A 12,974-nucleotide genomic window follows, 5' to 3' on the forward strand; every position below is an offset into this window, starting at 1 on the left:
TACATTGAGGGCTAAATCAGGAGTTTCTGTCCCCAAGTGAAGGCAAGGCTAAATCACGGATGGCACACTTCATTCTAGCCATACTAATTCATACCAGCATTGAGCACTGTGATAGGCTGGTAGCTGACAGCTGACACCCAGCCAATCACAGTCACCCATTATTTCTAATGTTAAGGCTTCCTCATTGGCCCATGCAGCACAGAGTGGATAGGCTGGTGTTGACTCGCATTTAATATTAGAACATAAAATGGTTTAACGCTGAATGGTAGGATGGCGTTCGGAAGCTCCAAACACTGTAAATACTTCAATGGCATGAAGCAGTTACAATGAATTCACTGTCCCTTTAAAGAAGGCTTGTTATTCATGCATTGCTGTCCTGGACTTTTAGATGTAAAAAGAATATACTGGATTGACCAGTAAACTTATCTGCCAACAAAATTGGCTAATGTTATGGATATCTCTTTATGTACTTCTCAGTTTTATTTGAAATCATTACATGTTTTCCCCATTTGTTGTATTCAACACCTTCTGAGTTGAATTATAAGTTCCACAAACTACTCTTGTTGTCACTATATTTGACCAAAAGTTCTAATTAGTCCAGTTCAAAACGTCTTCATATATTATTTTTAGTAGAATCCTGTTCATTCCTACTTAAATTACTGAAAGATTTTGCTTGTACAAAAACACTAGTGTTAATATTATGTAACCCAGTTTCGCAATATCAAAAGTTTTTATGTCATTGATGGCTTGTACGCAAAGTTGGTCATAACACTAGTGTTAATTAGATCACAATCTTGTAAATAAATATCAAGCTGTATTGATTTTCTACAACAATTCTAGCAAGGAACAATTTATGATCTTCCATTTATACTCCCCTTAGGCACCTGTGATATGTAACGGTTTGGGAAGCATTAAATGTGCGCTCCATAGTTTCCTGAAATTACAAGATCAGAGATTGCATTATGCCAAAATAGAATTACAGGCTTCAAGCAGGCCATGCACTTTTATGTAATTTTCTCTGTATATAAATAGTTGCAGAAACATTAAACTAAACCATAATTGTATGGACATTTTCTTAGGGTACATGTGACGTACAAGGAGGTCTTTGATTTATCAAGATGTTCTGACCATTTAGTGTGCTGAATATAACCGAAATAATCAAGTACATGTCCCTGTGCATTGTTATAAAAATAACCCTGCTTCCAGAAGCTGTGCATTAATGTTCTTTAGATCTCTATTTATATACATATAATGTAAAACTGGAAGGGAGGCCTGTCTTAATAGGAGAATGCTATACTTACAGGGGAGAAAAATGAACTACTTTATGACCTCTCTATATGAAATATGCTATACAGGTTGTCATTTTAATTAAGATCAGTGTAAATTCAAAACCATAAAAGGAGAACTTTTGTCCCTACATGATAATCTTTTGCTATTTATTGTCAATTATTTTATTTGATTTTCTACTACTTTTATGTGCCACAAAAAACAAAAAAAACCATACTATTACTGACATGACAAGTTAGTAGTGACATTGCAGCGTGGCTATACCACCCATCCTTACCTCTGAAAGACATCTTTGTGCAGTATATTCCAGAGATGTGTTCCTCTTCCAGCAATATAGAGGATAAATTTGGCGCTCTCTATATAACCAAAAAAGTTGTGGGGCAGCAGTAAACCAGCAGGATTTCCCAATACCTGCTTGCAGTGTAATATGTAAATAAGAAAGGTGGTAAACCGCGCCCAGAAGTGCAAAATAAATATGTTATACATACATACATATAAATCTTGTTCAGTGGTAAAAATCCTCAAGGGAAACAGAAAACAGTGGAATAATAGTGCAATATGCTCTAGTTAATAAATGCAAATATACGTAAAAATTTCAGATAAAAGGCAAACTCACACTTTACAGAGCTGCTAAGAGCTCTGCTGTATCACGCCTGGACGGCATAATCCCTGTCTTGGGATGTGTAAATGTTGGTAGTGTGGAATATCCAGACTCGGCAACCGTATATGGGAGGAAAGACAAAATACAAGATCCAATGGTACAATAAAAAAGCCACAATTGGAGTCATAAAATGAAAATATCCTACTTACAGTATCCAGAGCAATGACTTGCTCTGGTATTGGCAGCTTGTGGTGGTATAATCCCCACCAAAGGATATATGGGTGTAACAGGAACCCAGCAGCACCAGCAGAGATATAGAAACCAGAAGAGGATTGGATAAAAAGCTCAACTTTATTGCTAAAAAAACAATGTAAAATGAAACTTAACGCGTTTCGCCCAGATTACACTTTTGATAAAGCCCAAATCCGGGCTAGCTAGCTTGAACCTACCAAACAAATCCAAAAATAACTATTGATACTGAACTTGAACTCCCCCACTTACCAAACCAACCTACCCCCCAATTTTCCTATGCATCCCCTGCCGCTGTGACCAAACAATGGATAGACACACCACATAAACCTCAAAGAAACAGGGAGGGAGGGTGGGACAGCAACAAGTAATTGAGAATTTAAATTAAAATAGCCGCTATTTATATGGCTCTAAGCCCTCCCCTAAACAAAATTAAACCAATCCACTACCCCTAGCCGTATGCCTGCCTCCTAGCTAAGTCAAGGCCCACTCCACTTAGCTTTGCTGTTCCCTGTGCCTCATTTTGATGTCTCTTATTTTTTTATGTTTTTGCAGGTTCTCCAGCTTATTTTCTCATTTTCTTATTCCCCAACATATTTATCAAGCGATTCTCGACTAGAATACATTTAATACCAAACTGGAAACGTGTGGGAAAATTAAATTTTACTTACAATATGATATGTTTATGAATAATACTACGAAATTGCTATTTGCTTTTCCACAGCAAGCCTGCCTATCTATGGATTTATATTCTACAGATAAGAAAACAAGCCCAGCTTCTATGCCTGACCCCAGGTGGGGAAACCATTTGCAAATGTAAGATAGCAGTCGCCTCCCAGACAGACAATTTTAGATAGTCATATCATACCTGATTACCTTCAGTTGTAGGCTGAAGCCTACTTTGTATCTGCTAATGGGCTTGGAGTTTAATTCACTCAAGAGCCCGTGTAAATAGCAACCTTCAGATTGTGCCAAGTATTGCCTGCAGCTGAACAACATGACTCCTTTCAATTAATCTTCTCTCGCCCAATTAGTGCTCTGCGTGGAAAGAACCCATTTTCTATCTCTCATCCTGGCAAACAAGATCAAAGCTCAAACACACAGTAAATTTAAAAGCCCTCACTCTTCATATATTAAATGTTGGGTCAGCTCTATATAGTGGTATGTTGGCTTTTATAGAATAATAGATTTTTGGGAATAAGTGTGCTTTAGGTGTTTGTCAAATCAGCCTGAATGTTTCCTGTTGGTCATTCTGATATCTTGGCTGAAAACAAGAACCATCAGTTGGGCTACAGGCCCACTAAACACAATATTACCAAGCTAAATAGTTGTGGGATACCACGTTTCATATCTTTATTGCATAAGGCAAACAATCAAGGAACTAGACATTCCTGGCCCTGATAAAGGGGAAACACAAAATGTTTGCCATGTGGTCCTTCAATAAGTTGTATGTAGCACTGTTTGTGCACATTTAGCATCTGGTTGAGCTTCCTCCTTGATTTATTTATTTCCTCAGGCATTTGGATTTAACCCTGCGTTGCGCACCAGGGTATATGGTCAGCAGCACAGAGTTATTCAGTTTGTGTTTTTGTTTGGTACTGCAGTAACCCCTCCTATATCTTTATCTTTATTGTGAGGCTCCTTGGAATAGCCTTGTTATCTGTAATCACTGGTGACTCCTATGTGAAACAAAAATGATTTGGGTGAGTTGCCTTTTTGTGGCATAGCTGTCCAGCTAACGTCTTTTTTTTTTTTTTAATTTAACATTTTTAGATAAAGGTAGTCAGATTATGTATAGACAGATATTTGGTCAAAAGGGAGACTTACAGTAACAGGATAGTATTCAAATATTAGAGTAGTCCAATATAGAAGTTGTTTAATAAAAGCAGCGCATTAGAAAATAAAATTAGTATGTGTACTACTTTGGCCTAATGTTAGCTGAAGTTGTTAATCATATAAACTTTTGTTTGCTCATAAAGTGCCCCTGCCATTTTTTTTTAAAATTTCCATTTGGTTTTCTTTCCTTATGCCTCCGGTATCTTAGTGATTATACTCCTTTCCTTGGCTTTGTTTATATTATATTATTTTTATATTGTTTATATTATATTATATTTGTTTATTATTATATTATTTTTACCTTGTGCTCATTACCTGGGTGCAGCAATTTTGTTCTCGTCTGCTCATGATGTCTCCCTTTTGCCTTTCTGTGATAGATTATGGATAAATCTGACTGATAACTGAAATAGAACCTTGCTTTAAGTTCTGCTCATTGTAACATTTTGTCAACATGGCTGCTTTATGTGAGGAACAGTAGTCCCTACATTTCCTTCTGTGTTTTATGAAAACTAGAGCTCTTGGGGGAAAACATTAAAAAAAGATTCAGCACAGAATTGGAATGTTCAATTTTTTAAAATGTATTTAAAAAAAAAAAAAAAAAAAATGTTCAATTCAGAAAAGCTAGCATTTCTGAACATTCATAAAATACCTAAAGTAAACTTAAGATGGTCAGTGCTTTGAGTGTCAGTAGAATTATTAGCAGATTGCTGCAACATATTATATTCCTCTAGGAAATTCAGATGTTTTTCTACAGAAGTGTGCATACATAACTTCCTAGTTGTTTAGAATGTAACAATTTCTGCTGAAGGTTAATTTAAAAGCTCTCCTTTAATTTTTAAGGGGAACCTTCGCTTCCTAGGATTTGTAATATTTTATTTACTAAACTCCTGTATTTAACAAATCTCTATTTTTTGTAATATCTAGAAAGTAAAGTTTAATGTATAGATCCTTAATGTATAGATTCTGAGTGTCCATGTCATGGCTTTCTGTCAATCATTGTTCTAAGCTTTTTGTGACTGTCAGCCAACACACGGAAAGCCTAGAGAGAGGAAGATAAACAGAAACAATTGGGAAGATTTATGAAAGAGTTGCTGGCATTTGTATGTCTCCATTTCAGCAAATATGTTGTGCAGTTCTTTAAATCTGTTGGATTTTTGCATCAGTTACTAATTGTGCACCTTAAATTTAATTTCCACACATGCAATAGACATTTTCCTAATACAACAGAAAAGTGTTGTCTTTCAGTTCCCTTTTTTCCATAAATGTTACTGTCTTCTGAAATGGAAATGCATGTAAAAATTGGGGGAATTTACTATAAAGAAACAGTTACGTTTTAGAACACTTTTAATAAATGCAATTAAATTAATTATGGAATTTAACCATGACATATCAATACTATGATAATTGTCCCACACATTTTATATTTATTTTAATCCAATGCAATGTGTGTCCTATATGACTATATTTAAAAGAAGAAAACTACCACAACAAGAGGACATAGCCTTAAATTAGAGGGGCAAAGGTTTAAAAATAATACCAGGAAGTATTACTTTACTGAGAGGGTAGTGGATGCATGGAATAGCCTTCCAGCTGAAGTGGTAGAGGTTAACACTGTAAAGGAGTTTAAGCATGCGTGGGATATGCATAAGGCTATCCTAACTTTAAGATAAGGCCAGGGACTAATGAAAGTATTTTAAAAAATTGGGCAGACTAGATGGGCCGAATGGTTCTTATATGCCGTCACATTCTATGTTTCTATGTTTCTATGTTTCTATGTTTCCTGGCCGTGTCTTGAGTTGGGTGGATTGTAATGTACTGTCATTTGCTAACCATTTCATATAAATTTAAAATCACAGGAAACCGAAGATAACACAAACCATAGGTGATTTTCAGTGTTTTATTTATTGGTGCAATTTCTAGAGAATTGGTGATTCCCCCTTTCAGTATTATGTATCTATTCCTAGAATATGTTTTAGATAACCTTGCTGAGGCTTGTAGCTCCAATTGACTTGGTTACACTGTCCTAGTACAAATAGTTGTCTCTAACACCCCATTCAAATCCGTGCTGTACATGTAGTAGTAATATAGTTTTGATGCGTTCATTGGAATCCAACAGCAGTACATTAAATACCAAAAGCTACTTGCTCTAGGTGAAGTACCACTCCTATACTATTGCTCACCAATCACTTGCCAGAAGACCATGGTGTTTGGTTGACCTTCATGTATTGTTGAAGATGCTCATGTCGAGTCCCTTTGTGTTGGGTTTCTTAGTTGAAGAAGCAGCAATAGTGTGAGGTGGTGAGGTATTGCAAGCTCCAGGAAATGAGCAATCAAAGTGCACATGATTCCTGAGTAAGGACAAATGGTTTTCCACAGCATCTGTTGCCTGTCAAGCCAGCGGTTTTCACACAGAAGTCTCTGTGCTGTTTACCAATCTGTATTCTCATGTCTGGACATTGGTGGGATATTTACTGGAAATGGCTTACTGAAGATGTATTTTTTTTTTTTTTTTTTTTTTAAGGTTTATGTTAAAGACATACTATTGTTACTTTCTTTTTTTTTCTCGGATATTCATTATGAGAGACCAACAAACCGATAGGGAAAGTGTGTGATTGTATACATATGCAGTGTAGAAATGTCTTTATTTATTGAGATTGCCTGTACTTTAAATCACAGTATCAAAAACATTTTTTTTTCATATTGATTATTTTGAGCTGAATGAGCATCATGGGAATTGTAGTCATGTCCACAAAAATCTGGGCTGGTAAGGTCCGTTAGAGCAACTGTTAATGAGACGTGTTTAACTTTGAAGGTACTAATATCTAATTTCACACAGAGCAATGTATGTACTACAAGTAACAATTTAAAAAAAAAACAAAAAAAACTTTTTTTACTGTAAATACATTGTAACACAATGTCATTTATTACATTAAAACAGTATTGCATCATAATTTACACATGCGACTTTGCATATGTGTGCATATGTTAAATTTTTATGTACATATATGTACATCGTTATGCAGTACGGAAACATAGCTAATAGGCCTTAAATTTGAAATTTACTTTAAACCATCACTTTAATGAATAACCCTGCAAGCCTGTTTGGTCTAATGTCACCTCTGTTTGTGTGTTTCAGGGAAAGGTGCACCTCGAGCTGAGGCTGAGTGAAGTGATCACAGATACAGGTGTGATATGCCACAAGCTTGCCGCACGGTAAGTTATTACCGCTCACCAGTCTTGGATCACTGGAGTGATCACTGGAGTGATCTCTTAACACTAACTTAATAATATGGTGAGAAAGACATCCTAGTCATTCTCACAATGGGATCAAGTTAATTAAAGCTATCCTTTTTAAAGTGTAAGCCGTTTTTACATCCTTTAAAACAGGCTATTTTTATCTTCTAGCAAAGCATCTGTAATGCCAGAATTTATACCAATTTTCCGTCATCCCCACCACTGATATGGTTGTATTTTCTGAGCTGTGTTATTAAATGGTTAAAGGGACACTATAGTCACCAGAACAACTACAGCGTATTGTATTTGTTCTGGTGAGTAGAATCATTCCCCTCAGGCTTTTTGCTGTAAACACTGTCTTTTCAGAGAAAATGCAGTGTTTACATTACAGCCTAGTGATAACTTCACTGGCCACTCCTCAGATGGCTGTTAGAGATCCTTCCTGGGTAATGGCTGCCTAAAATGCATCCAAACATTCAGTATCTCCTCCCTCTGCATGCAGACACTGAACTTTCCTCATAGAGATTCATTGATTCAATTCATCTCTATGAGGAGATGCTGATTGGCCAGGGCTGTGTTTGAATTTTGCTGGATCTGCCCCTGATCGGCCTCTTGTCAGTCTCAGCCAATCCTATGGCGAAGCACTGTGATTGGATCAGGCTACCACTTCTGATGTTGTCAGCAGACTGCTTGTTTTTTTTTTTTGTTAGGCAAACTGCATGCAGAGTTAAAGCTTCAGGCTTGAATACAGTAAGAGTTTTACTATATTTATAGAGGCATGGGGGGGTCAGGAATACATGTTTGTGTTCCTGAACCTATAGTGATCCTTTAAGTTTAACTGTGGCCATGCTATGTTTTAATATTAAAATCTCAGACAAAAATGGGTTTAAAGAAATAAAATAAAAACAATTCAACCATTAAATGTGCACTTTTTCTTTTGGGTATGTTTGGTACACATGTCCAGCCCTTTAAGATAATATGCTAGTGAGCTTTTAAGCCTTTGTGATTTCAGTGTATGCTAAATAGCCTCTATCACTAGTTTTTGTAGGATTGCAATATTCTTATTATTGTTACTTGTTTTTGTCTTGTTTATTTTGTGTATAATAAAATTATTTGACTTATTAACTAAGGAGTGAATCTTTTTTTGTATATAGCTACATGTCATTTGACATTAAAGGGATACCAAGAATAGGGCCAAGAATACAAATCTGTATTCCTGGCACTATAGCTCCCTCTGCCTCCCTCCCCCCGCGCCCCCGTCTCCCCCTGCCACACCCGGGTTAATAAAGGGTTAAAAACCCTTTATTTACTTACCTTTTCCTAGCGCCAGTATCCCTCGGCTCTGGGCCGACGCTCCACCCCCTCCGATGGCCCACAACTAGCAGGTGCTTATGCTTTCCTATGGGGAAAAATCTGACGCTGGGTGTCCACATGCAGAGCGTGTGGACGTACAGCATCAGTTACCAGACCAAAGGTTAGTTTCAATCCAGGAAGCCCTCTAGTGGCTGTCTGGTAGACAGCCACTGTTGGCAGACCTAGAGCAGCAATGCAAACATGTTTAACATTGCAGCACTATGTGCAAAAGGGACACTGCACCCAGACCACTTCCATGAGCTAAAGTGATTTGAGTGCCTAAAGTGTCCCTTTAAGGGATGCTTCTTTAAGTTGGCACCCGTATTTGCTTTGTAAATCACTGCCTTTTCCAATTGATTTGTTATAGTTGTAAGTGCAATTGAGACTTCTTTGTTATTGGTAAGAAGCTAACTAAACTAAAATATTTTTTTAAATATTGTTATTGAATCAAAATTATTTTTTTTTATATTCCAGAATACTTAAAAAAAAATGGATAATGGGAAGGAAAAAGAAATTGAACTTATAATGATATTATAGCCAGATGCTTAACATTTAATTTAAAGTATCACAATAGAATTAGGAATACAAACCTATATTTCCCTCTCCCCCACCCACGTACCTTTTACTTCAGGTCAGAGACTCCCTTTAACTGTCTCGCAGGAGTCCAATACAGTGCTTCTTGTAGGCACGTTTATTATGCCATCTATGTGCTTCACATAGGAAAGTATTGAATTAAATACTTTCTAGCTCATGTGGCTATTTTACTCGTTCAGTGCAATGGAAGAGCCTCTAGTATCGGTCTTCCTGACTGCCACTTGATGTGGATTTAACCTTGCAATGTAAATATTGCAGTTTTGAAAAAATCTAAAACTAAAGGACTGCTGCACCCAGGCCATTTCAATGAGATATTGTGGTCTTTGTGGCTTTAGTGGTCCCTTAATATTAATTATAATAAAGAATCAAAGAGTTAATGTTACATTTGAATAGTAAGTTGCTACACTAAAGCCAAGAACATAACTGTTTTCCCTGAAAAAAGGTTAAGAACCATTGTAAAAGAAAATGCTACACATTACATTATGGATAGGCAAATGACTCTAGGTGTAAAATAATCTCATGTTTAATTTCTTCACATTACCCTCATTTTGATACCTTATAACATTGACATTTTATTCTTTGTAAGTAAAATTGTGATTCGGAGAAGATTAAGCCTGTTTTTACAAAAATGTTTTTAGGACTCTCTTGCACTGTAAATGCAAAATAGCTTGCCAAAAGGGGGGAAGAGGGGTGGGCAAATCCTCCTTCTCCCCATTCCCTTGTGATCATGTATGCTACATCAGAGACCGATTCTTGGAAGTGCCATGTCTGCATTATAATTAATAAATGAGTCTTAATCCGATCTATGTGCCACTAGCTTTGTAAATTTGCAGAGCCCGGGGAGCATCCACAGTATAATCTGCATATACATATTAAACCAGTAAAGCATTTCATTGCATACTGGATTGCAATTAGCACTTCAAATAATTGAGAATCTCTGTGTGTCATAAACTTAAAATGACATTCATACTTAAACTGTAATTCACAAAACAATATATCACACAACATGCACACTTGCTTAACCTTTTCCTCTCTGGTCCTATGTCTAAGTCTACAATTCTACACAACTTAGAGGAAGGGAAGGGAATATGAAATATGATGTGCAACATGAAAAGTCAATATACACACCTTTCTCACAACATTAAAACCACTTGCCTAATATCATGTAGGTCCCCTTTGTGCTGCCAAAACAGCCTTGAGGCACGGGCACCACAAGACTTTTGCACGTGTCCTGTGGTTTCTGGCACCAAGACATTAGCAGCAGATCCTTTAAATTCTGCAAGTTGTGAGCTGGGGCCTCCATGGATCAGATTTTTTGTTTCAGCACAACCCCCAGATGCTCATTCGAATTGAGACCTGGGGAATTTTGAGTCCAAGGCAACACCTTGAACTCTTTGTCATGTTCCTCAAACCATTCCTGAACAATGTTTGGCAGTGTGACAGGGGGCATTATCCTGCTGAAAGAGGCCACTGCTATCAGGGAACACCACTGTTATGAAGGGGTGTATGTGGTCTGCAACAATCTCTAGGTAAATGGTACATGTCAAAGTGACATCCACATGAATACCAGAACCAAGCTTTCCCAGGAGAACATTACCCAGAGCCTAACGCTGCCTCCGCCGGCCTGCCTTCTTTCCATTGTGCATCCTGCTGCCATCTTCCCCAGGAAATGACACATGTACCTAGCCATCCAGCTTATTGAAAAGAAAAACAGATCCATCAGATCAGGCAACTGTCACGTATTCATCCACTTATAGAAATGTGGTTAATGACATTTACTGTCCACACAGGAAAAGTTGTGCCGAGCAGCAACCTAATCCACAGAAGGGTTAATGCTGAGCAGCAATTATGCAAATGAAACCTGGTAACCGACTTTGGGGTCAAAGGCCGGTTACAGCCTATCAGAACTAAAGGAGGGGTATTTAGGCCCAGTTCTCATCCTGCTCAGTGCCCTGTCGTGGTTTCCCTTGTGGTTGTCAGAGAGCGCGTTCCTGTTATTAGTTTTCTACCTGGTTTTTGACTTTGGCTTTGTTTATTGACTTATCTATATTCTGGTATCCTGACTCCTGGCTTTCCTCGTCGCTGCGTCCCTTTCTGTGTTCCCTGACCTCGGCTAGTATTTTTGACTATTCTATGTACGTTAAATCCGGCCATTCTAAGGACCGTTAATACGCTTATTTGTCATCCGTGCTATACAGATCTACGTGCTGGATCAAACAGTAATCCTGACATTACGACGTGGCCATAGATCCTGTAGAACTGTGTCAGCACATAGCTGCTTGCGAGAGGAAATTAAAGGAGAATGATCACCGCATGGATCAATTCGCTCAGGCTTTCAGTACGCTTCTCGCTAGAACGGCGCACCTGCAGCCTCTCCTCCTATAGCACCTCTACCCATTGTACCTCCACCCACTGTTAATAGGACTCCTAGCATCTCCTTATCGCCATCCCTACAGTTTGATGGCAATATCCAGGAATGCATGGGTTTTCTTAATCAGGTGGAGTACCATTTTGAGGTCTCACCAGGGTCGTTCCCCACGGACAGAGCAAAAATTGGTTATCTAATGAATCAATTAAAGGGCAAGGCCCCTTGCCTGGGCTAATCCATTGTGGGAGAGTAATCGGAGCATAGCTCATAATTACCAGGAATTACCTTAGCTTCCGAGGTAGACTGGACTAACAATGGGTTAATCTCAGCATTCAAAAAGGGTCTCTCAGAGACTATACTAGATGAGATAGCCGCTAAAGAATTACATAAGAGTCTTAACGAATTTATTACGTTTGTCATGCATATTGATAATAGGTTTAGGCTCAGAGAAGTCACCAGAAGCAAGGCCAGACGTACGGCTATGTCCCTAGCACCTCAATTCTCTTAACCTATTTTGTCTAACCTCCCTGTACAGTCCGAACCGCAACCTATGCAGTTGGGGGTCACTAGACTGTCGGAGGCCGAAAAACAGTATAGGAGAAGGGAGGGGTTATGCCTATATTGCAGTAGAAAGGGGCATATGATAACTAATTGCCCAGTGCATCCGGAAAACTTCCGCACCTAAGAACCTTAAGGGGTTGTCCTCTAACAAAAACAAAAGTAGATTCCTCCTTGATGTATCCATTTCACTTGATAACAAGAAGTTTTCTTGCAGTGCCCTAATGGACTCAGGTGCTGCTGAAAATTTTATTGATGTCCAGTTTATTAGGGGTAATGAGATACCGGTCAGGGAGAGACCTACGCCGCTAGCTGTAGAGGTGATGGTAGACCACTCACACAACCGCTTATAACCCACGAAACTGTCCCTATTACGATCTCTATTGGGGCCTCCCATAGGGAGGAGATGACGTTTCAGGTTATTACTTCTCCATCATATTAGGGTTTCCGTGGCTTAGTAAGCACAATCCCTATATTGACTGGGCTAATGGGGAGATATTAGAATGGGGTAAAGAGTGTATGGGGAGATGTATAAAACCAGTACTAAAGAGATTGGATACTATTGACCTTCCCACTACTACTCCCCAAACTCCTGGAGTTCCCATACAATACCGAGAACTTCAGGAGGTGTTTAACAAGGCTGAATCCGATGTATTGACTCCCCACAGAGCATATGTCTGTGCCATTAACCTGTTTGCAGGCGCTATGCCACCTAAGGGGGCAGTTTATGCCTTATCTCCCCAGGAGAGTAAAATAATGGAGGAACACATCAAAGAATCCTTGAGCAAATAAGAAAGTCATCCTCACCAGCTGGTGCAGGATTCTTTTTTGTTGAGAAAAAGGGTGGTGAGTTACACCCTTGCATAGACTACAGGGCACTTAATAAAATCACTG

At 38.3% G+C, this 12,974-nt stretch overlaps 1 protein-coding gene across 2 annotated transcripts in view; it reads left to right on the plus strand.

Moving 5' to 3' along the window:
• Positions 1–12,974, plus strand: part of RASA3 (RAS p21 protein activator 3) — a 192,968-nt gene that overhangs the window by 107,187 nt on the left and 72,807 nt on the right. For both annotated transcript variants that reach the window (XM_063458648.1, XM_063458658.1), the window contains exon 5: positions 7,110–7,186. In XM_063458648.1, coding sequence (XP_063314718.1) covers positions 7,110–7,186 — 77 coding nt within the window. The remainder of the gene's footprint in view (positions 1–7,109; positions 7,187–12,974) is intronic.

This window comes from Pelobates fuscus, chromosome 1 (genome assembly GCF_036172605.1).
Source record: "Pelobates fuscus isolate aPelFus1 chromosome 1, aPelFus1.pri, whole genome shotgun sequence".
Classification (NCBI taxonomy): Eukaryota; Metazoa; Chordata; class Amphibia; order Anura; family Pelobatidae; genus Pelobates; species Pelobates fuscus.